Source organism: Cetorhinus maximus, chromosome 11 (assembly GCF_964194155.1).
Source record: "Cetorhinus maximus chromosome 11, sCetMax3.hap1.1, whole genome shotgun sequence".
Lineage (NCBI taxonomy): Eukaryota > Metazoa > Chordata > Chondrichthyes > Lamniformes > Cetorhinidae > Cetorhinus > Cetorhinus maximus.
The window spans coordinates 125408416-125431805 of NC_135889.1; the positions used below are offsets into that span (position 1 = coordinate 125408416).

The 23390-nt window shown below is 45.8% G+C and overlaps 1 protein-coding gene across 1 annotated transcript in view; it reads right to left on the reverse strand.

Moving 5' to 3' along the window:
* LOC144686911 (uncharacterized) overlaps positions 1 to 23390 on the reverse strand; it is a 37756-nt gene that overhangs the window by 2528 nt on the left and 11838 nt on the right. Inside the window, exons 6-9 of the mRNA XM_078552744.1 lie at positions 21911 to 22054; positions 14802 to 14862; positions 11616 to 13946; positions 6220 to 6326 (exon numbers count right to left, since the gene is read on the reverse strand). Coding sequence (XP_078408870.1) covers positions 6220 to 6326; positions 11616 to 13946; positions 14802 to 14862; positions 21911 to 22054 — 2643 coding nt within the window. The remainder of the gene's footprint in view (positions 1 to 6219; positions 6327 to 11615; positions 13947 to 14801; positions 14863 to 21910; positions 22055 to 23390) is intronic.

A 23390-nucleotide genomic window follows, 5' to 3' on the forward strand; every position in this document is an offset into this window, starting at 1 on the left:
GGCAGGTTTTAAGAAGTGCCTTAAAGAAGGAAAGTGAGGTGGAGAGATGTAGGAAGGGAATTCCAGAGTTTGGGGCCCAGGCAGCTGAAGGCACGGCTGCAAATGGTGGAACATAAGAGTTAGCGGAGAACAAATATCTCGGAGTGTTGTGGGGCTGGAGCAGATTACAAAGATCAGGAAGGATGAGATCGTGAATGGATTTGAAAACAAGGATGAGAATTTTTTAATTAAGTTGTTGCTTGACTGGGAGCCAATGTCGATCAACGAGTACAGGGGTTGATGGGGGATTGGACTGCCCACACAGATGAAGGGGGCAATTGTAACATGAGGTGGATGGAGTAAGGTCAGAATGAGATGCTTTAATCTCTCCTACAGGGCAAACCCAGGGTCACCAGGAAAGTGAAGCACTGGAAAGTTCAGGGTTTAGCCCTCTGTAATGTGGGACTGGAATCATATATAGGTCAGACTGGGTAGTTAGTGAAGCAGTTTGGGTTTTACAACAAAACAACAGCCTCAGAGTAATTTTAACTGGCTCCATCCCACAAATGACTGAATTTATTGAATTCAGTTTCACAACTTGCCATGATGTGATTTGAATCTGTAGCCTTCAGTTTGTTAGTCCAAGAACAGAACCGTTGCTAGACTTACTCACTTCAACTGCTCACATTAACTTGTTGGATTGTGTTGCTAAGCCTTGGCTTTTTGGTTAGTGCAAATAATACAGCGGTATCTTGTATTACTCAGTGTGTATAACAATCGGTTACCAGGAGAATGGATAACGCAGCCTCTGATCCAACCAATTTCATCTTAGTGACACACAGCTCACTGATCTGAAGAAGGAATGTATGGATCCCCATCTAGTGGATAAAAAAAGCCTGATGACCAACACCACATATTACACCTGCAATAAGCACTGTGTAAAAGAGAAGGATTCCCTCCCTTCTGATATGGGAAATAGCAGTAGCTGAATTGATCATTCAGAGATAAAAACAGAAAATGCTGGAAAAACTCAGCACGCCTGACAGTATCTGTGGAGAAAGAAACAGAGTTATCATTTTGAGTCCGTATGACTCGGAGAGCCATATTTGGAAAGCCAGAGCAGACACAACGGGCCGAATGATCTCACAGAGTCACAGAATTTTAATGGCACAGAAGGAGGCCATGCGGCCCATTGTATCTGCACCGGCTCCCCAAATGAGCACAATGACCTAGTGCCATTCTCCTGCCTTTTCCCCGTACCCCTGCACATTGTTTCTATTCAAATAATCATCTAATGCCCTCTTGAATGCCTCAGTTGAACCTGCATCCACCACACTTCCAGGCAGTGCATTCCAGACTCGAAACACTCACTGTGTGGAATTTCTTTTCTCACATTGTATTTGCAAATCACTTTAAGTCGGTGCCCTCTTGTCTTCAATCCTTTTATGAGCAGGAACAGTTTCTCCCTATCTACTCTATCTAGATCCCTCATGATTTTGAATGTCTCTATCAAATCTCCTCTTAGCCTTTTTCTCTCCAATCTATCTTCATAACTGAGGCTTCCATCCCTGGAACCATTCTTGTAAACCTCTTCTACACTCTCTCCAAAGTGTTCTGATAATGTGGCACCCATAACTGTACACAATATTCCAGCTGAGGTCTAATGAGTGTCTTATATAAATTCAGCATAACTTCCCTGCTCTTGTACTCTATGCCCCTATTAATAAAGCCCAGGATACTATATGCTTTATTAACTCCTCTCCATCTGTCCTGCAACCTTCAATGATCTTCGCACATATACACTGAGGTCCCTCTGCTCCTGCACGCCCTTCAAAATTTCACCCCTTATTTTATATTGTCTGTTCATGTTCTTCCTACCAAAATGCATCACCTCACACTTCTCCACATTGAACTTCATCTGCCACCTATCTGCCCATTCCACCAACTTGTCTATGTCCTTTTGAAGCTCTACACTGCACTCCTCACAGTTTACATAACTCCTAAGCTTTATATCATCTGCAGACTTTGAAATTGTCCCCTGCACACCAAGATCTAGATCATTAATATGTATCAGGAAGGGTCATGTGGACTCGAAACGTCAACTCTTTTCTTCTCCACCGATGCTGCCAGACCTGCTGAGTTTTTCCAGGTAATTCTGTTTTGGTTTTGGATTTCCAGCATCCGCAGTAGTTTTTTGTTTTTGTCACAATACTGACCCCTGGTGAACTCCGCTATAAACCTTCCTCCAGCATGAAAAATATCCATTGACCATTACTGTCTGCTTCCTATTTTTCAGCCAATTTTGTATCCATTTTGCTCCTGGATACTATGAGCAATAGCTTTTCTCACAAGTCTGTTGTTTGGCACTGTATCAAATGCCTTTTGAAAGTCCATGTACACCACACCAACAACATCACCCTCACTGACCTTTTCTGTTACCTCTTCAATAAACTCCAGCAAGTTATTTAAACATGTTTTCCCCTTTAGAAATCCATGCTAGCTCTTCCTTATCAACTCATATTTTTCCATATGACCACTAATTCTATCCTGAATAATTGTTTCTAGAATCTTGCCCATCACAGAAGTTAAACTGACTGGTCTGTAATTGCTGGACTCATCTTTACAACCTTTTTTGAACAAGGGCGTAATGTTTGCAATTCTCCAGTCCTCTGGCACCTCCCCTGAATCTACAGAAATCTGAAAGATAATGGCCAGTGCCCCTGCAATTTCTCACTTTCTTCAATATCCTTGGATGCATCTCGTCCGGTCCCGGTGCCTTGTAAACTTTAAGTACCGACAGTCTATTCAACACTCCCTCCTTATCAATTGTGAGCTCTTCTAGTGACAGAGTTTCCTCATCTGTCACCATGGCCTGGGTAGCATCTACCTCCTTGGTAAAGACGGATGTAAAGTATTCATTTAATACCTCAGCCATGGCCCCTCCGTCCATGTGTAAATTCCCTTTTAAGTACCTATTCGGCCCTACTCCTCCTTTTACTACCCTTTTACTATTTATGTGCTGAGAGAAGACTTTGGGATTCCCCTTTATGTTGGCTGCCAGACTTTTCTCATAATCCCTCTTCGCTTCTCTAATATGCTTTTTCACCTCCCCTTTGACCCTTCTGTATCCTCTTGGTTCTCAATTGCATTTTCTACCTGACACCTGTCATAAGCATACTTTTTCTTATTTATCTTAATTTCTATCTCCTTTTTCATCCAGGGCGCTCTGGATTTGTTTGCCCTACCTTTCCCTTTCGATGGAATATACTTTGACTGTGCCCAAACCAAATCTTTTTTGAAGGTAGCCCATTGTTCAGTTACAGCTTTTCCTGCCAATCTTTCATTCCAGTCTATCTGGTCCAGCTCTATTCTTGGTCCATCGAAGTTGGCTCTCACCCAGTTAATTATTCTTACTCTGGATTGCCTATTGTCCTTTTCTGTCATCATCCTAAAACGCACAATACAATGATCACTATCTCCTAAATGTTCCCCCACTGACACTTGATCTACTTGACCCACCTCATTTTCAAGAACCAGGTTCAACAGTGCATCTTTTCTTATTGGATTGGACACATACTGCTGTAGAAAACTTTCCTGAACCCAATCTAGAAACTTTTGCCCCTCTCCCCCCTTTACACTACCACTGTCCCAGTCTACATACAGGTAACTAAAGTCCCCCATTATAACTTCTCTATAATGCTTGCATCTCTCTGCAATTTCCCTGCAGATTTGTTCTTCTACGTCTTTCTCACTATTTGGGGGCCTGTAGACTACACCGAGTGATGTAATTACACCCTTTTTGTTCCTTAGCTCTACCACATTGATTCTGTCCTTGAACCCTCTGGGCCAAATGCTGGTAAATGGGATTAGGTAGGTAGGTCAGGTGTTTCTCATGTGTCAGTGCAGACTCGATGGGCCGAAGGCCCACTTCTGCACTGTGATTCTGTGATTCTGTGTGATCCTCTTTCTCCAGCACTGCAATGATCTCCTTAACTAGTACCGCCGCCTCTCCTCCTTTCCTATCTTTTCTGAACACCTTGTGCCCAGGAATATTTAACACCCAGTTCTGCCCTTCCTTGAGCCAGGTCTCTGTTATTGCCACAACATCATATTTCCACATGGCAATCTGCTCCTGTAACTCCCCAATCTTATTTACTATGCTCCGTGCATTCACATACATGCATTGTAACCCTGGTTTAGATTTTGTTACTTTCTCCCTCACCCCGACTCCGCCTATTAACTTACTATTCTGTATTCTAGAGTTATCTGTCTCTCCCAGTATTTTGTGTACCCTGGTATTCCTCTCTATTATTTTCTCATGGTTCCCATAACCCCTGCCGAGTTAGTTTAATGCCCTCCCAACAGCAGTAGCAAAACACCCCGCAAGGAACTCAGTCCCAGCTCTGTTCAGGTGCAACCTATCCGGCTTGATCAGATGCCATCTTCCCCAGAGCCAGTCCCAGTGTCCTAGGAATCTAAAGCCCTCCCTCCTGCACCATCTTTCCAGCTACGCATTAATCTGCCTTATTTCTGTACTCACTGGCACGTGGCACTGGGAGTAATCCGGCGATTACTACATTTGAGGTCCTGCTTGCTACTTTTCTTCCTTGCTCCCTAAATTCTGATTGCAGGACCACATCCCCCTTCCTACCTAAATCATTGGTACCAATGTGGACCATGACCTCTGGCTGTTCACCCTCCCCCAGAAGAATGTCCTGTAGCCGCTTTGTGACATCCTTGACCCTGGCGCCAGGGAGGCAACATGCCATCCTGGAGTCACATCTTCCTTCTGTGCTGTAACAGTTCTGTGATTCTGTGATAGTGTATGTGTCTGTATGTGTGACTGTGTGCGTGAGTGTGTGTGTGTGTGTGTGTGTGTGTGAAATGCTACATGCCCACATAGCACACCAGTACACCAGTAAACCTGACCACCATCTACAAGGCACAAGTCAGGAGTGTGATGGAATACTCCCCTTGGCCTGGATGAGTGCAGCTCCTACAACACTCAAGAAGCTTGACACCATCCAGGACAAGGCAGCCCGCTTGATTGGCACCACATCCACAAACATTCCCTCCCTTCACCACTGATGCACAGTAGCAGCAGTGTGTGTACCATCTACAAGATGCACTGCAGGAATTCACCTAGGCTCCTTAGACAGCACCTTCCAAACCCATGACCAATACCATCTAGAAGGACAAGGGCAGCAGATAGCTGGGAATACCACCACCTGGTAGTTCCCCTCCAAGTCACTCACCATCTTGACTTGGAAATATGTTGCCGTTCCTTCACTGTCGCCGGGTCAAAACCCTGGAACTCCCTCTCTAACAGCACTGTGGGTGTACATATAACACATGGACTGCAGTGGTTCAAGAAGGCAGCTCACCACCACCTTCTCAAACGCAACTAGGGATGGGCAATAAATGCTGACCCAGCCAGCGAAGCCCACATCCCATGAATGAATAAAAAAAAAACAGTGGGTGAAAGGAATTCACTCCTGTCTGGTTCTGTACTGCTCCAGTGTGTCTCAGTGTCAACTCTCCTGAATGTATTTTGTACACTTGCTGTGAAGTAGCTGATACTTAACAGCAGAAAGCTGTATGAGAGAGATGATACTCATTGTCTGACTGACAAGATAGGGTAGAGCTTATTCCAATATCAACCAGTGACTCTAAATGTTACTTTTGGCACTGCTGTGTCTGCAGAAAAACTATCGCCCCATTTCACCTTTAACACACACTGCAGCTTCCAGGGCAGTGAGAGTGTGAGTGATATCTGGGCTGAGATTTCCTGACATCCCAGAGAACTGAATGTTGTTTTTTATCTTCAATCTCTTCCCTGGGAGAAGAGTGTGGAAAAGGGTGAAGATTTGCAAACTGATTAACAGCCTGACAGAGTGCAATGTGAACATTGCTACCATCTGTAACCACCTTTCTCCCAGCTGATAGAGCGGTTAGTCTTGTATGGTGGGAAGGCTTTTTGGGAGTGGGGGGTCAGTTACTACCCACTGAACATGAAGATCCTTCTGGCTGTCAACCCAGAATTCAGAGCCTGAGCTCAGGTCTCCGCTCGCTCAAATTGTCTGGAGTGGGATTTGAACCTTGACCTTCTGACTCAGAATGCAGCCGCCACCAGTGAACTAGTTAAGCAGAGAAATTGTAAAATATCGAGGGTGGCAACAGGCAATTAGAAAGACCAACATAGAATGTTACATGTTTGGAGTGGGATTGAGGGATCCTTACCGTGCTAGAGATTCAGCTAGTGACAGGAGCTCAGCATCCTTGGACTTTAGTTCTTCTGTTTTGTGTTGGATGTCCGCTCTCTCAGTCAGTAAAGCTTCATTTTGAGCCTGACGATGGGGAGAAAATAGAGAAATTCATCCGAAAGGAGAGCTCAAATGTTACTTGAATCATAACTAGAGCCCTTCCTTCCTCTGAAGGTGCTGACCCTCACTGGGGTATGGGCTCCATAGAAACAGGTACGTCTCCAGAACGTCAGCCAAGTACCCATTCCTCATAGGTTTTTTTTTCCGCAAAAATATACTTTATTCATAAAATATCTTCAATCACATTCCAAACCATTTCAAAAACACCATTACAAGGGTACAATCCAGGTTAAACTTTTACAAAATGTATCACCAGGTGCATCAGTACAAACAATATTACAATCATTTACAGCCTTTCATTTTGAGCTGTACAGCCCGAGGGGCTCTAAACAGTTCCCAGTCTCTCGGTGCGCTGTGGCAGAAAGGTCTTAGACAGCGACCCTTCCCCATTGTGCCTTTGCGGCAGCTGCCCCAAGCTTTAGTGCGTCCCTCAGCAAGTAGTCCTGGACTTTGGATTGTGCCAGTCCGCAACAATCAGTCGGGGACAACTCTTTGCGCTGGAAGACCAACAAGTTTCGGGCAGACCAAAGCGCGTCTTTCACCGAATTGATGATCCTCCAGCTGCAGTTGATGTTTGTCTCGGTGTGTGTCCCTGGGAACAGCCCGTAGAGCACAGAGTCCTGTGTCACAGAACTGCTCGGGATGAACCTCGACAGCAACCACTGCATCTCTCTCCAGACTTTCTTTGCAAAGGCACAATCCACAAGGAGGTGAACAACGGTCTCTTCCCCACCACAGCCACCTCGAGGGCAACGTGCAGAGGGGGTGAGACTCCTGGCGTGTAGGAAGGATCTGACGGGGAGGGCCTTTCTCACCACCAGCCAAGCTACTTCTTGGTGCTTGTTGGAAAGTTCGGGCGATGAGGCATTCTGCCAAATGACTTTGACAGTCTGCTCGAGGAACCATCCCACAGGGTCCACCCTCTCCTTTTCCCTCGGGGCCTCTAGGACGTTACGTGCTGACCACTGCCTGATGGACTTGTGGTCAAAGGTGTTTTTCTGCATAAATTTTTCCACGAGGGACAGGTGGTACGGCACGGTCCAACTACTTGGAGCGTTCCGCGGCAGCGTGGCCAGACCCATCCTTCGCAACACCGGGGACAGGTAGAACCTCATCACGTAGTGACACTTGGTGTTTGCGTACTGAGGGTCTACGCACCGCTTGATGCAGCCACACACAAAGGTGGCCATCAGTATGAGGGCGATGTTGGGCACGTTTTTTCCCCCTTTATCTAGAGGCTTGTACATCGCGTCCCTGCGGACACGATCCATTTTCGACCTCCAGATAAAGCGGAAGATGGCTCGAGTGATCGCCATCGCGCAGGAATCTGGAATGGGCCAGACCTGCGCCACGTACAGCAACAGCGAGAGTGCTTCACACCTGATGACCAGGTTCTTACCCGCAATGGAGAGGGAGCGTCGCTCCCACATGCCCAGTTTCCTTTTCACCATAGCCACTCGCTCCTTCCAGTTTCTAACGCATGCCCTGGTCCCTCCGAACCATATCCCCAGCACCTTCAGGCCGTCAGCCCTGACAGTGAAGGGGACAAAGGATCGTTCAGCCTAGTTCCCAAAGAACATGGCCTCGCTCTTCCCACGATTTACCTTGGCTCCCGAGGCCAGTTCGAACTGGTCGCAGATGTGCATCAGTCTGCGCACCGACAGCGGATCCGAGCAGAAGACGGCGACGTCGTCCATGTACAGGGAGGCTTTTACCTGAGTGCCTCCACTGCCTGGGATCGTCACTCCTCCTATGCCCGGATCCTTCCTGATGGACTCGGCAAAGGGTTCTATGCAACACACGAAAAGAACAGGCGAGAGAGGACAGCCCTGCCTGACTCCAGATTTAATCGGAAAGCTATCTGTTTCCCACCCATTGATTGAGACTGCGCTACTGATGTTAGTGTAGAGCAGTTGGATCCAATTTCGAATTCCCTCCCCAAACCCCATTTTGGAGAGCACATCCCCCATGTAGGTGTGCGATATTCTGTCAAAGGCCTTCTCCTGATCCAAGCTGATGAGGCAGGTATCCACACCCCTGTCCTGTACATAGGCAATCGTATCCCTGAGCAGCGCGAGGCTGTCAGAGATCTTCCTGCCTGGCACAGAGCAGGTCTGGTCAGGGTGAATCACCAATTCCAGAGCGGATTTGACCCGATTGGCGATGACCTTGGACAGAATCTTATAGTCCACATTCAACAGTGAAATGGGTCGCCAATTTCTAATTTCCTCCCTTTCCCCCTTGTGCTTGTAGATGAGGGTGATGATGCCTTTCCTCATGGATTCTGACATACCACCGGCCAGGAGCATACTCTCGTACACTCCTAGCAGGTCTGGGCCGATCAAGTCCCACAGAGCCGAATACAACTCCGCCGGCAAGCCGTCGCTTCCGGGAGTTTTACTCTTCTCGAAGGACTCAAGGGCCTTAGTCAGTTCATCAGGAGTTAGCGGTTTGTCCAGGCTCTCCCGCGTACTGTCGTCTAAGACCTCCGTGATAGAGGACAGGAAGGACTGGGAGGCCGTGCTGTCTGTGGGCTTCACGTCATACAATCCGGCATAAAAGGATTTGCTGATCCTCAAAATGTCGGACCGTGATGACTTTACTGAGCCGTCTTCTTCCTTCAGGCTGCTGATCACAGAGCTCTCTCTGTGTACCTTTTGGAAGAAGAAACGTGAGCACGTCTCATCCTGCTCCACGGAGCGGACTCTGGAACGGAAGATGATCTTGGAGGCCTCCGAGGCAAAGTGCGAGGCTTGCTGGCTCTTCACCTCTTGGAGCTCCTCCTTGACATCGACCCCTATCGACTGCAGCCGGAGCAGATTCTGCATGTTTTTCTGGAGTCGGGACATTTCCCTCTGTTCCTTTCTAGCTTTCTGGGTGCCTTTGAGGATGAAAAACCTCTTGATGTTTCCCTTGATCGCTTCCCACCAGTGTGTCAGGGACTCAAAGAGGGGTTTCACGGTTCTCCAACCTTTGTAATCCCTCTTGAGCTCCTCAATGTTCTCTGGGGTCAGCAGTTGCACATTTAGCTTCCATGCCCCCCTGCCCACCCTCAGGTCCTTCTCCAAGTGGCAGTCCGCCAGTAGGAGGCAGTGGTCAGAGAAGAACACCGGCTTGACGTCGGTGGATCTGACTGTGAATGCACGGGACACAAACAGGAAGTCTATCCTGGAACGAATGGACCCGTCTGGCCGCGACCAGGTGTATCCACGCTGCGCTCCGTCTGCAGCGTTGCTGAAGACGTCGTGCAGCTTGGCATCCTTAACTGTTTCCATCAGGGATCTGGACGTAGCGTCCAATCTGCTGCCGGCCCTGCTGGATCGTCCAGCCGCATCGATGATGCAGTTGAAGTCACCGCCCAGAATGACCGGCCTGGAGGTCGCCAGCAGCAGTGGGAGCTGCTGAAAAACCTCCAGCCGCTCAGCCCCTTGTGCCGGGCCATACACGTTAATTAACCGGAGTGGAGCGTTCTTGTACATTACGTCTGCTACGAGGAGTCGCCCGCCCACCACCTCCTTAACCTCGGAGACGGTGAAGTTGCCTCCCCGCAGCAGAATACCCAGGCCGGAGGAACGAGAGTCATTTCCGCCCGACCAGATCGATGGCCCATGGGACCACCATCGTGACCATTGCCTGTAGGAGCTGAGGTGCGGTATCGCACACTCCTGCAGAAACAACAGGTCAGCTTTGACCCATTCCTCATAGGTGACCTTAGGCAGCAAGGATCACCCAGATATTCAATCGTAGGGGCATCATATGCAAGCCTGATCCTGCTCACATGCAATCACTTCATAGTGGAAAGTCCCCATGGCTGTTTATTCTCCCACACAAAGCCCACCCTAACCCGGTTACCATCAGGAAGGGAAAGGGCATGGAACAAAAACTGTCAACAAGCAAGCAGATCAGTCCATACTCAATATCAGTTAGGAAATCTCACATTCTCCCACATATGGAGATTTTCAGAATACTCTTCTATGGTAATTACTCACTTCCTCCTCACACACTCACTCTTACCTCACACATTCATTCTCTTCACTTTTTTACGCTTTCTCACAGCCTCACACACACTGATTATTTTCAGTTACTCTGTCTTCACTCACTCTCTCCTCGCAGATCCATTCACTTCATTCATTGCCTCTTCACACGCTCACACCCCTCATACACTCACCCTCTCCTCGCACACTCACTCACTCATGCACCAATAGGATCCATATCTGAGCCTGTGATTTCCCTGAATGATGTGTATCATCTATGGCTTGGCAATGAGGTAATAAGCAGTGACAACCCAAAGAGGACGATTGGAGGGAAACTTCATCTGGAACCATATATCACCTGACAGGGGCCAGGTATACAGACAGATCGCCAAAGGCCTAAGATCAAGTTGTGGTGTCATGGAAAAGAAAGTCATGGGTTCAAATTCCAGTCCAGAGATTTGAGTAGATAATCTAGGCTGGTGTGGCACTGCACTGGCAGAGGTGTCATTTTTCAGATGAGCTGTAAAACTGAGGCCAGTCTATACCAGTTGTCCAGATAATGTTCAAACATTCCAAAGCACTGTTTTAAATTTAAAGAAGAATCAGAGGTTTCCAGATGCCTTGGCCAATGCTCCCCCTCTGTCAGGGATTGTTCTCCTTAGAATAGAGAAGGTTAAGGAGAGATTTAATAGAGGTGTTCAAAATGATGAGGGGTTTTGATAGAGTAAATAAGGTGAAACAGTTTCCAGTGGCAGGAGGGTCAATAACCAAAGGAGACAGATTTATAGTAATTGACAAAAGAGCCAGAGGGAAGATCAGGAGGAATGTTTTTTATGCAGCAAGTTGTTGCGATCTGGAAAATGCTGCCTGAAAGGGCGGTGAAAGCAGATTCAATAGAAACTTTAAAAAAGAATTGGATAAATACTTTAAGTGCAAAATTTTGCAGGGCTATGAGCAGGGGAATGAGACTAATTTGATAGCTCTTTGAAAGATCTGGAACAGGCAGGATGGGCTGAATGGCCTCCTTTGGTGCTGTCTCATTCTATAATTCTAACCAATCTGTCTGTTATCTATAGGATCTTTCTGTGCAAAGTGGCTGCTTTGTTCAATTCCACAGCAGTCCCTTCTGCTCCAGGTAATTCGTGGTCGGTGAAGGACTGAGGGATGTGAATGCAGGTTTGCCTTTTTGTCACTGACCACAATTAGAAAGAAAAACAGAAAAAATATAGACAAAAGAATGTAACTGTTTCGCACAGCCACTACAAGAGTTAGTTTGTACCTCTGTTTGCCTGTTACATTCAGCGTTTTTCTTGGCCATTCCCTGCTCAAAGTCTGAGGTTGCCTGTGCCATTGATCGCTGCAGTGAGCACACTTGCTCCCGCATGGCCTGCAGTTCAGCTTGAAGTTCTTCATTCTCCTTTACAAGGGATGACAGCTGCCATTGTGCTCCCTCCTTCCCCTCCTGGGCCTTCTCCAGCTTACAGGCTACATCGTCCACTTGCCGCTGCGCCATCCTCACAACCTTTTCCTCCAGTGCACCCTTCTCGGAGGACAGTTGTACCAACTGTGTGTGTAACTGCTCTACCTCAGCCTGTGTCCTCTCCATCTCACCTCGTGTCTTGGTATTGGCCAGCTCCATTTTTGCAGCACTCTCCGTCATTTGCAGAAGGTCCTCATTCAGGAAGGAAACCTTCTTCTTTAGGTCTTCCTTTTGTTGCTCCAAAGTTTCCCGCTCAGCTTGAATGGCCTCAGTTCTTTCCATCATTCCTTGAACCTCCAGCCTACGATTGTTGTCCAGCATTTCCATTTGCTTTTTAACCCTGGCGACTTCCCGACCAGACTCCTCCAGAGCAGAAAGCACAGAGGTCAGCTCCCTGCGTGTGGATGTTTTCTCCTCAGAGATCACTTGCAAACTATGTTTCAGTTCAGTATTTTCAGTTTGTACCAGAACCATTTCTGCCTGCTTTCTCTCTGATGTTGCCAGCTTAGTCTTCATCTCCTCTGCAAGAACCTCATGCTGGTTTTTGAATTCTGTTGCTCGGTTTTCTATACTTGACTGTTCTGCTGTTAACCAGTGGAGTTGGGCAACCATTTCCTCTAGTTTCCATTTAGCTTCTGATTTATCTGCATTTGATGACTCTAATTTCTGATTAATTTCTTCCAGTTTGTCCTTCAAGACCTTTAGATTTTCCCATTCCTTTGCTGCAGTGTTTGTGTTCTCTTCACTGGGGTTTTTGGAGTTCTGCTTTTGAGCTTTGTATTTCTCTAGCTGTTGACGAAGATCAGAAATTTTCACAAGGGCCTGTTGGTGTTCTTGCTTCAAAGCAGTAAGAGATTCTGAACATGTAGTCTCCTCCTGCGCGAGTTCATTCCTTTCCTGCTCTTGATCGATCAACTCATTCTGGCCTTCCTTCAGGTTTTCTTCAACATTCCCATTGTCCACCCTCAACTTTAGCTCCTTTCCATCAGGGGAGAGAATGGCAACACCACTCTGTTGAAGTAGCTGTATCTCAAGAACTTGGAGTCTGCTGATCTCTGACTGAAGTGAGATGACAGACATTTCTAAATCTTTGACCTTCTGCTGGCTCACCTTGTACTTGTCTTCTAGTGAATTGTTGAGAGATTCCAGGTTTTGCAGCTTGGACCGTAGGCCTTCCATTTCGGCCAATTGCTGGCCTGTCTCCAGCTCGATATTACTCTGAAATCCAGCCAAAATTGACTCTTTGTTTTTCAGTTCCTCCGACACTATCTTGAACCTTTCATCGGCATCCCATTTCACTCCATTGTATTCCTTTTGATGTGCTCCAAGCATGAGCTTCAGTTTCTCCAACTCTTCCTCATGGGCTTGTTGGACTGCTGCCATCTTCTTCACCTGCTCTTTTCTCAGTAACATATTCTCATGATCTTTTTTGACCATTGCTTGGTTCAGTTGATCAAGGATCCTATCCATTTCCTCAATGGTTTCATTCAGGAACTTGTTACTGTCCTCCAGCTGCATAACCCTGTTTGATTGCTCCTCACCTTTCTTCTGCATCTCCTTCAAGTTTGAGATCTCTTGCTGAAGTTTGGAGGATTCCTCCTCATGGATCTTCTCTTTTTCTTCAAGTAGTTGGTTCAGTTGCTCAATTATGTGCTCTTTCTCCATTAGACACTTATTGAGTTTCTCTAATAGAGGTTGCTGCTCTGCTACAACCTTTCGTTCAGTCCCTCTCTTCTCATCTGCTGTCAAGATGGTCACAATTCCCTGATACCTCTGAGCATAAACTTGGCCTCTCTCTCTGGGCTGCTCTGATCCATTAGGCTTTTGGTCCAAGTTGCTCACTGATCCTATGTTCCGTTCTTCTTGTTGAAACATTTGCATGTCAAGTTCAGATTGTGCCTGTTGAACTGGATCTGACCTGGAGTCACCAGAGTCAGTGTACATTTTCAGAATTGGTTCTTGGCTTTCTTGTGGAACACCAAGACTCAATGAGGCACCCTGTGGTGCTGATGTTCCTGATGATACTCCCTGTACTTCAGTCTTCCTGGATTCCTTCATTCCACCGATGTCCACTGGCTTTTCATGCTCAGGATCCTTGACTGGCCCATTATTTGCCTTCTTGTACATCGCCTAAATGTGAAACCAACATCACAAATATTAAGCATCAGATATTAAGCAATATTCTTGGAAAGCTCCTGTCTCCACATCAACATGAGATACTAAAAATGACCAACAAATTAAAGAGTGATCAACAGGAAAGTCATTATCAGCATTTTTATTTACACATTAACCATTTACTCTGCACCTAAACCATGCTGTGAGTGCTTGATGGGGATGATGTAGAGGGAGCTTTACTCTGTATCCAATCCTGTGCTGTACCTGTCCTGGGAGTGTTTGATGGGGATGGTGTAGAGGGAGCTTTACTCTATACCTAACCTTGTGCTTAACCTGACCTGGGAGTGTTTAATGGAATAGTATAGAAGGAGCTTTACTGTGCATCTAACTTGTTCTGTACCAGCCCTGAGAGTATTTGATGGGACAGTGTAGAGTGAGCTTGTCATATATTGCATGTTCTGTTCAATAGGTCTCATGAGGAGGTTCAAAGGCTTGTAAGGTTCAACATTATTGGTAACACATAACTATGTACATATATACAGGCTGTAGCCCAAACTGCGGGCTAACTTCATGCTTACTTCTAAACAGTTCTCTGTTCAGTCCACACCACCCTGGTTCCAAGCCATGTGACTCTTTACATCACACTGTGGTGGCACTGTTCTCCAGTTCCACATTAACCTTTGCTATGCTAGACACATTACTCTGTATCTAACACATTCTGTAACTATGTTGGGAGTATTTGATAGGATAGTGTTGAGGGAGCTTTACTCGGTATCTGACCTGTATTACACCTGGAGATTTGCCCTGTTCCCTACGCCTCACATGCACTGAAATTCATTCACTAGAAACCATTTTGAATTTGTAACATACCTTAAAGGGGTTGTTGAATGGAATTCTAGTCCCAGATGTCCTCCTGGGAGTTTTAAATTCACTGTAGCCAACAGAATAGTGGGGAAGTTATGTTATTAATTATTTATTAATGATAATTATATATTAAATCTTAATTATACATTCATTTAGCTGCTCTTATTACAAAATGTTTGGCCCAACTGGTCCATGTTAGTCCATGGCCAATCCATGTCCATTCTCTTAGTTTCTCCATCTCCATCACGTCTGTTCTGATGATGCTACCTTCCACAACAGCACTTCCGACATGCCTTCCTTTTTCCTCAACCAAGGATTTAACAGCCCACTGTGGTTGACAGGGCTCCCAACCATGTTCGACCCATTTCCCGCACATCAACCCTCACTCCTTCACATCCCTCCCAGAACCATGATAGAGTTCCCCTTGTCCACCTCACCAGTCAGCGCATTCAAAGGATTATCCTCTGCCATTTCTGCCAACTCCAGCATGATGCCACCACTAAATACATCCCCTCACCCGCCCCCCACGTCAGCGTTCTGTAGGCACCATTCCTTCCGCTACAACCCTGGTCCACTCCTCTATCACCCTCAACATGTCAACTTTCCCACAGCACCTTCCCATTCAATTGCAGGATGTGTTACACCTGCCCCTATACTTCCTCCCTCCTCACTGTCCAAGGCCCCAAATACTTCTTCCAGTTGAAGCAGCAATTTACTTGTACTTCTTTCAATTTAGTCTATTGTATTCATTGCTCACAATGTGGTCTCTTCGGCATTGGGGAGATCAATCACACACTGGATGGCAACTTTGCAGAACACCTCTGTCCAGTCTCAAGCATGACCCCAACCTTTTGGTTGCTTGTCATTTCAATTCACCATCATGCTCTCATGCTCACATTTCTGTCCATGGCCTGCTGCAATGTTTCAGTGAAACTCAATGCAAGCTTGAAGAACAGCACCTCATCTTCCAATTAGGCATTTTACAGCCTTCTAAGCACATCGTTGAGTTCAGCAACTTCAGACCATGAACTCTGTCCTCTATTTTGTATTATTTTCCCTTGGTGCCAGTCTGTATCTCGTTATGTTTTGCGTCAGACAGCGCTGATCTTTAACCTGCTATTAACACATTCTGCTATTTTGCTTTCAGACAGTGCTGACCTTTATTTTGCTATTAACACCTACTCTGGACAAGTGCTTTGTTCCTTTACTGCTACCATTCCCATTCTCTTTGTCTTTTGTTCTATGACATCTTTGTCATTGAATCTCCCTCGCCTGCTACCTGACCTTCAATTTTTGCTCCATCTGACCCTGCCCCCTTTTCCAACAGCATAAAACCCATCACATTTCTGCCTGTCTTCAGCTCCGAAGAAAAGTCATATCGGACTTTTTTTTAATTCATCCGTGGGATGTGGACGTTGCTGGCTATGCCAGCATTTATTGTCCATCCCTAATTGCCCTTGAGAGGTTGATAGTGAGCTGCCTTTTTGAACTGCTGCAGTCCCTGTGGTATAGGTACACCCACAGTGCTGTTAGGGAGGGAGTTCCAGGATTTTGACAGTGAAGGAACAGCAATATGTTTCCAAGTCAGGATGGTGAGTGGCTTGGAGGGGAACTTCCTCAAAATGTTAACTCTGTTTCTCTCTCCACAGATGCTGCCAGGTCTACTGAGTTTTTCCAGCAGCTTCAGTTTTTATTTCTGGTCCAAATCAGTGTTTATGCTCCCTATGAGCCTCCTTCCACCCCATCTTCATCTCAGCCGATCAGCATGTCCCTCTGATGAAAGCAAAATACTGCGGATGCTGGAAATCTGAAATAAAACAGAAAATGCTGGAAAAACTCAGCAGGCCTGGCAGCATTTGTGGAGAGAAAAACAGAGTTTACTCTCATGTTGTAACTAGCTTCTCCTTAAGTGTACCTATATGATTCCTCACAACCACTCTCTATGGTAGCAAGTTCCACATTCTCACCACTCCCTGAATAAAGAAATTTCCCCTGAAATCCTTATTGGATTTATTAATGATTATCTTCTATTTATAGCCCATAGTTTTCATCTTGCTCAGAAGTCGGTGCATCAAGCAACAGAGTGGGACTGACTGGATTGCTCTGTGGGGAGCCAGCATGGAATCAATGGGCTGAGTGGCCTCCTCCTGTGCGTAAATGACTCTGTAACTCTTCTCAAAATCTACCCTCTCAAAGCTTTTCATTTTCTCAAAGACCTCTATCAGATCACCCCTCAGTCTTCTTTTTTCTAGAGATAAAAGTCCAGACTGTTCTTTCTTCTCCGATTGGTATAACCTCTCACTCCTAATATCATACTGGTAATTCTTTTTGCACCTATTGAAACACCTTCCATAATCTATTTGTTTTCCATTGGGGAATGCTGCATTAGGCCAGGCTGGGGTCATGCATAGGTCAGCCCAATGGCAAGCCTAGACTACGCTGGGATCACATGTAGCCACACTTGGTTGGGCTGTCGTATTCCCTTCCATGAAGCACATTCATGAATTGGTTGTTTTTAATGGTTGTTTTCTGATTACAACTTTCTCCAGTGCGATTCGAACTCCCAATGTCTGATGCGTTGCCTGACCAATACCAGGCAATTATCACAGCCATTTCTGCTCCTGTATTTTCCTGTGTCACTGATTTATGACAGGGTACAGTTGTAACTGGAGCAGCACAGAGAAAAGATGGTGGGATTAATTTGCGCACATTTCAAAAAAACACGGACCCGGTGCAGCCCTCGGAATAACACAGATCCAATAGAGTGCTTGGAGTAACACAGTGCAATTCTTGGAGTAACAGAGACCCAGTACAGCCCTCAGAGTAACATGGGCCCAGTACAGCCCTTAGAGTAACAGGGAGCCAGTACAGCCCTCAGAGTAACATGGGCCCAGTACAGCCCTTAGAGTAACAGGGAGCCAGTACTACCCTCAGAGTAACATGGGCCCAGTACAGCCCTTAGAGTAACAGAGACCCAGTACAGCCCTCAGAGTAACACAGAGACAGTACAGACCTCAGAGTAACATGGGCCAGTACAGCCCTTAGAGTAACAGGGAGCCAGTACAGCCCTCAGAGTAACATGGACCCAGTACAGCCCTTAGAGTAACAGGGAGCCAGTACTACCCTCAGAGTAACATGGACCCAGTACAGCCCTCGGAGTAACACAGGGACAGTACAGAGCTCAGAGTAACATGGGCCCAGTACTGCACTTGGAATAATACAGACCCAGTAACAGCAATCTGGTTGAGTCTTAACTGCCCTCTGAAATGGCCATGCAAGCCATCAGTTCAAGGGCAATTATGGATGGGCCATAAATGCTGAACTTGCCAATGATGCCCACAACCCATGAAGGAATAAAAGGAGTGCAGTGCTCAGAATAACACAGACCCAGTCCAGCCCTTGGAGTCACACCGACACATTACAGTGCTTGAATAACACAAAGTATAGCCCTCAGAGTAACACAGACCAAGTACAGCGCTTGCAGTAACACGTGCCCAGTACAGCCTTCGGAATAACACAGACCAAGTATAGTGCTCGGAGCAACATGAACTAATACAGCACTTGGAATAACAAAGACCCAGTATAGTCCCCGGAGTAACATGGACCCTGTGCATCACATGGAATAACATAGAAACATACATAGAAACATAGAAATAGGAGCAGGAGTAGGTCAATCGGCCCTTCGAGCCTGTTACACCATTCAATATGATCATGGCTGATCCTCTATCTCAATGCCATAATCCTGCTCTCCCCCCATATCCCTTAATGCCTTAACACCTTAATGTCTAGAAATCTATCTATTTCCTGCTTAAATATATTCAGTGACTTGGCCTTCACCGCTTCTGTGGTAGAGGTTCTGAGGGCTGTACTGTCTCTGTGTTACTCCGAGGGCTGTTCTACAGGTTCATCACCCTCAGAGTGAAGAAGTTTCTCCTCATCTCAGTCCTAAATGGCCTACCCCATATCCTGAGACATTGACCTCTTGTTCTAGACCCCCCAGCCAGAGAAAACATCATCCCTGCATCCAGTCTGTCCAGCCCTGTCAGACTTTTATATGTTTCAATGAGATTCCTTCTCATTCTTCTAAATTCCAGTAAATACAAGCCTAGTCGACCCAATCTCTCCTTATATGACAATCCTGCCATCCCAGGAATCAATCCATGGCAAGTATATCCTTTCTTACGTAAGGAGACCAAAACTGCACACAATACTCCAGGTGTGGCCTCACCAAGGCCCTTTATAGCTACAGTAAGACATCTTTGCTCCTGTACTCAAGCTCTCTCTCAATGAAGACCAACATACCATTTGCCTTCTTATCTGCTTGCTGCACCTACATGCTTGCTTTCAGTGATTGGTGTACAAGGACACCCAGGTCCCTTTGTACATCAACATTTCCCAATCAATCAGTATTTCAATAATACTCTGCCATTCTGTTTTTCCTACTGAAGTGGATAACTTCACACTTATCCATGTTATACTGCATCTGCCATGTATTTTCCCACTCACTCAACCTGTCTAAATTGCCTTGAAGCCTCTTTACATCCTCCTTACCACTCACGTTCCCATCTAGTTTTGTGTCATCAGCAAACTTAGAAATATTACATTTACTTCCCTCATCCAAATCATTTAACCTCTTATGTAGGCCTTTATCAAAATCTTTCCGAAAATCCAAATACACCACATCCACTTGTTCTCCTTATTTATTCCGCTAGTTACATCCTCAAAGCACTCCAGTAGGTTTGTCAAACATGATTTCCCTTTCATAAATCCATGCGAACTTTGTCTAATCCTGTTGATATTTTCTATTATCCTGTTATCACATCCTTTATAATAGGCTCTAGCAATTCCCCTACTACTGATGTTAGGCACGGACCCAATACAGAGCTCAGACTAACACGGACCCAGTACAGCATTTGGAATAACACAGACCCAGTATAGCCCAAGGAGTAACACAGACCCAGTACAGTGCACAGAATAACACGGACCAGGACAAAGCAGCACAGTGGTACCACATCCACAAACATTCACTCCCTCCACTACCAACGCACAGTAGCAGCACTGAGTACCATCTGCAAGGTGCACTGCAGGAATTCACCAAGGCTTCTTAGACAGCACTTTCCAAACCCACAACCACTACCAATTAGAAGGACAGCAGATAGATGGGATACCACCACCTGGAGGTTCCCCTCCAAGTAACTCACCATCCCGACTTGGAAATATATCACCATTCCTTCACTACCGCTGGGTCAAAATCTTGGAACTCCCTTCCTAATAGCACTGCGAGTGTACCTACACCATATGGACTGCAGCGGTTCAAGAAGGCAACTCACCACCACCTTCTCAAGGGCAACTAGGGATGGGCAATAAATGCTGGCCCAGCCAGCGAAGCCCACATCCCATGAATGAATAAGAAACAATTCAGAGTAACATGGACCCATTACAGCTCTCACAGTAACTGACACAGCACAGACCTCAGAGTAATATGGACCCTGTACAGCACCCGGAACAACACAGACCCAGCTCAGCCTTCAGAGTAACACAGACCCAGTACAGCCCTGGGAGTAACATGGACCCAATACAGCCCTCAGAGTAACATAGATCCAATGCAGCGCTTGGAGTAACATGAACTGAATACAACCCTCGAAACAACACAGATCCAGTATAGCCCTCATAATAACACAGACACAGTATAGCCCCTCAGAAAAATCAGACCCAGTGCAGTGCTTGAAGTAAAACAGACCAAGTACAGTGTTCAGAATAACACGGACCCAGTAAAGCCCTCAAAGTAACACAGACCCAGCACAGTGCTCCGAATAACATGAACCCAGTACAGGGCTCGGAATAACATGGACCCAGTACAGTGCTCGGTGTGACACAGACCCAGTACAGCGCTCAGAGTAATACAGACCCACAACAGTGCTCAGAATAACATGGAGCCAGCATAACATTCAGAATAACACAGACCCAGTACAGCCCTCGGAGTAATAAGGATGCAGGTCTGCGTGAGGGGCTTTCGTACCTAGTACCAGGGACTGTGCCATATATGCATTGACATCTACAGTACAGCCAGAGTGTACAAAAGCGAGGAAGTTTTGCTAAACCTTTATGAATCACTGGTTCAGCAGCAGCTGGAGTTTTGTGTCCAATTCTGGGCACTCACTTCTGGACGAGACGATGGTGTAATGGTAATGTCACTAGGCTAATAATCCAAAAACTTTGGGGATATGAGTTTAAATCCCATCATAATAGTTGGTGAAGCTTAAATTCAGTTAATTAAATCTGGAATTGATAGCTACTCTCAGTAATGATGATCATTAAATTATCATCAATTGTAATGGTTCACTAATGTCTTTAAGGAAAGAAATCTGCCAACCCTACCTGGTCTGGCCTACATGTGACTCCAGACCCATAGCAATGTGGTTGACTCTGAATTGCATATGAAATAGCTGAGCAAGTCACTTAATTCAAAGGCAATTAGGGGTGGGCCAACAAATGCTGGCCTTGCCAGTGACACCCACATCCCATGAAAACATTTTTAAAAAACTCACTTTACGAAAGATGTGAATGTTTTGTAACATAGAATAGGAGAAAAATGGATTCAGTTACAGCTTGGAATCTAATCGAGGGGTTTATATATAGAATAACATACATGAGAGTGAGTTTTATTTGGTTAATTATTCCTTGTATTTGCTGTTCTAGTTTTTGGGCTGTCGATTCCCTTTTTTGGTTCCAGTTTATTTTTAGCACCCTGGTTTCTGTGTGACTGAATGTCATCAGCTCACTCTGTGTGTATGGTTTTGCTTCCCTTTTTACGATGGCAGATTTCCTTAAAACACAATTATGTCATGAGGCAAAAAACATTGCTTTTTATATCACCAAAGGCCCCAAGGTAGTCTGCCTGATCTAACTGATCTCATAGAAATACAAGTCTTTATTTAATTAACTGTACCCTAGTGAGAGTCAGTGTGTGTGGAACTGTACCCAAGTGAGAGTCAGTGTGTGTGGAACTGTACCCCAGTGAGTCAGTGTGTGTGGAACGATGTCCCAGTGATCGAGATTTCAATGGAAAAGCAAATGAAACATCTTTTATTCCATGGTTCTTTCTGTCTCCTTACCATTTGCCCAATGGCCATGCTGTGTCCAGATCAACACCCTCCAAAGCCAGGTCAAAAGTTATTCCGTTCAGAGAGTACAACTGCTCCGTGATGTCAGATCTGAGCCTCTCTGATAGGAAGGGATTCCTGGCGTAATACCAGTCACTGTAAAAGAGCAGTCAATATAGTGTGTGTCAGAGTAATGATATGACAGATCACAATAGTTTTTGCAAGACAATGTCTGTCAGAGGATGCCAGCTCTTGATGTCTGTTCTTCACACATTTGAACCTGATTAATCTGAATCAACCTGTCTGGAAAATTTCCCTTAACAGTCACAACGTAACACAAGTGCCCTAGACGTATGGAGTCCAACACTCTCCCAGCTCAATCATTTTATATATTCTTTCATGGGATGTGGGCATCGCCGGCTAGCCCAGCATTTATTGCCCATCCCTAATTGCCCTTGAGAAAGTGGTGGTGAGTTGCCTTATTGAATTGCTGCAGTCCATGTAGTGTAGGTATACCCACACTGCTGTTAGGGAGGCAGTTCCAGGATTTTGACCCAGCAACATTGGAGGAACGGCGATATATTTCCAAGTCAAAATGATGTGTGCCTTGGAGGGGAACACCTTGGTGGTGTTCCCATGTGTCTGCTGCCCTTGTCCTTCTAGATCGTAGTGGCTGTGGGTTTGGAAGCTGCTGATGAAAGAGCCTTGGTGAGTTGCTGCATTTCATCTTGTAGATGGTGCACATAGCTGTCACTGTGTGAAGGAGTGAATGTTTAAGGTGATGGAAGGGGTGCCAATCAAGCAGGCTGTTTTGCCCTGGACAGTGTTGAGATTCTTGAGTATTGTTGGCAAGTGGAGAGTATTCCATCACACTCCTGACTTGTACCTTGTAGATGGTGAACAGACTTTGGGGAGTCAAGAGATGAGTTACTCGTCACAGAATTCTCAGACTCTGACCTGCCCTTGTAGCCACAGTTTTTATATGGCTGGCCCAGTTCAGTTTCTGGTTAATGATATCTCCCAGTTCGCCCCACCATAAAATCACAGAATCACAGAATTGTTACTGTACAGATGGAGACCATTCAGCCTGTCATGTCTGCACTGGCTCTTTGTAGATGCAATTTACTGAGTGCTGCCTCCTGCTTTCTCCCCATTAGCTCTGCACATTCTTCCTTTTCAAATAATTATCCACTTCCCTTTTGAAGGCCTCGATTGAACCTGCCTCCACCACACTCTCAGACAGTGCATTCCAAATCCTAATTAGTCACTGCATAAATACAGCCAATGAAGTACTTTAGAAGTGTAGTCATTGTTGTATTCTAGGAAACACAGCACCCAAGTTGTGCACAGCAAGATTTCACAAACCCCAATGCGATAATAACCGGATAATCTGTTTCTTAATGATGATAAATATTGAGCAGGACATTATGGACAGTTTCCCTGTAGAATAGTGCCATAGGATTGCTTACCTACCTGAGAGGGCAGACAGGGT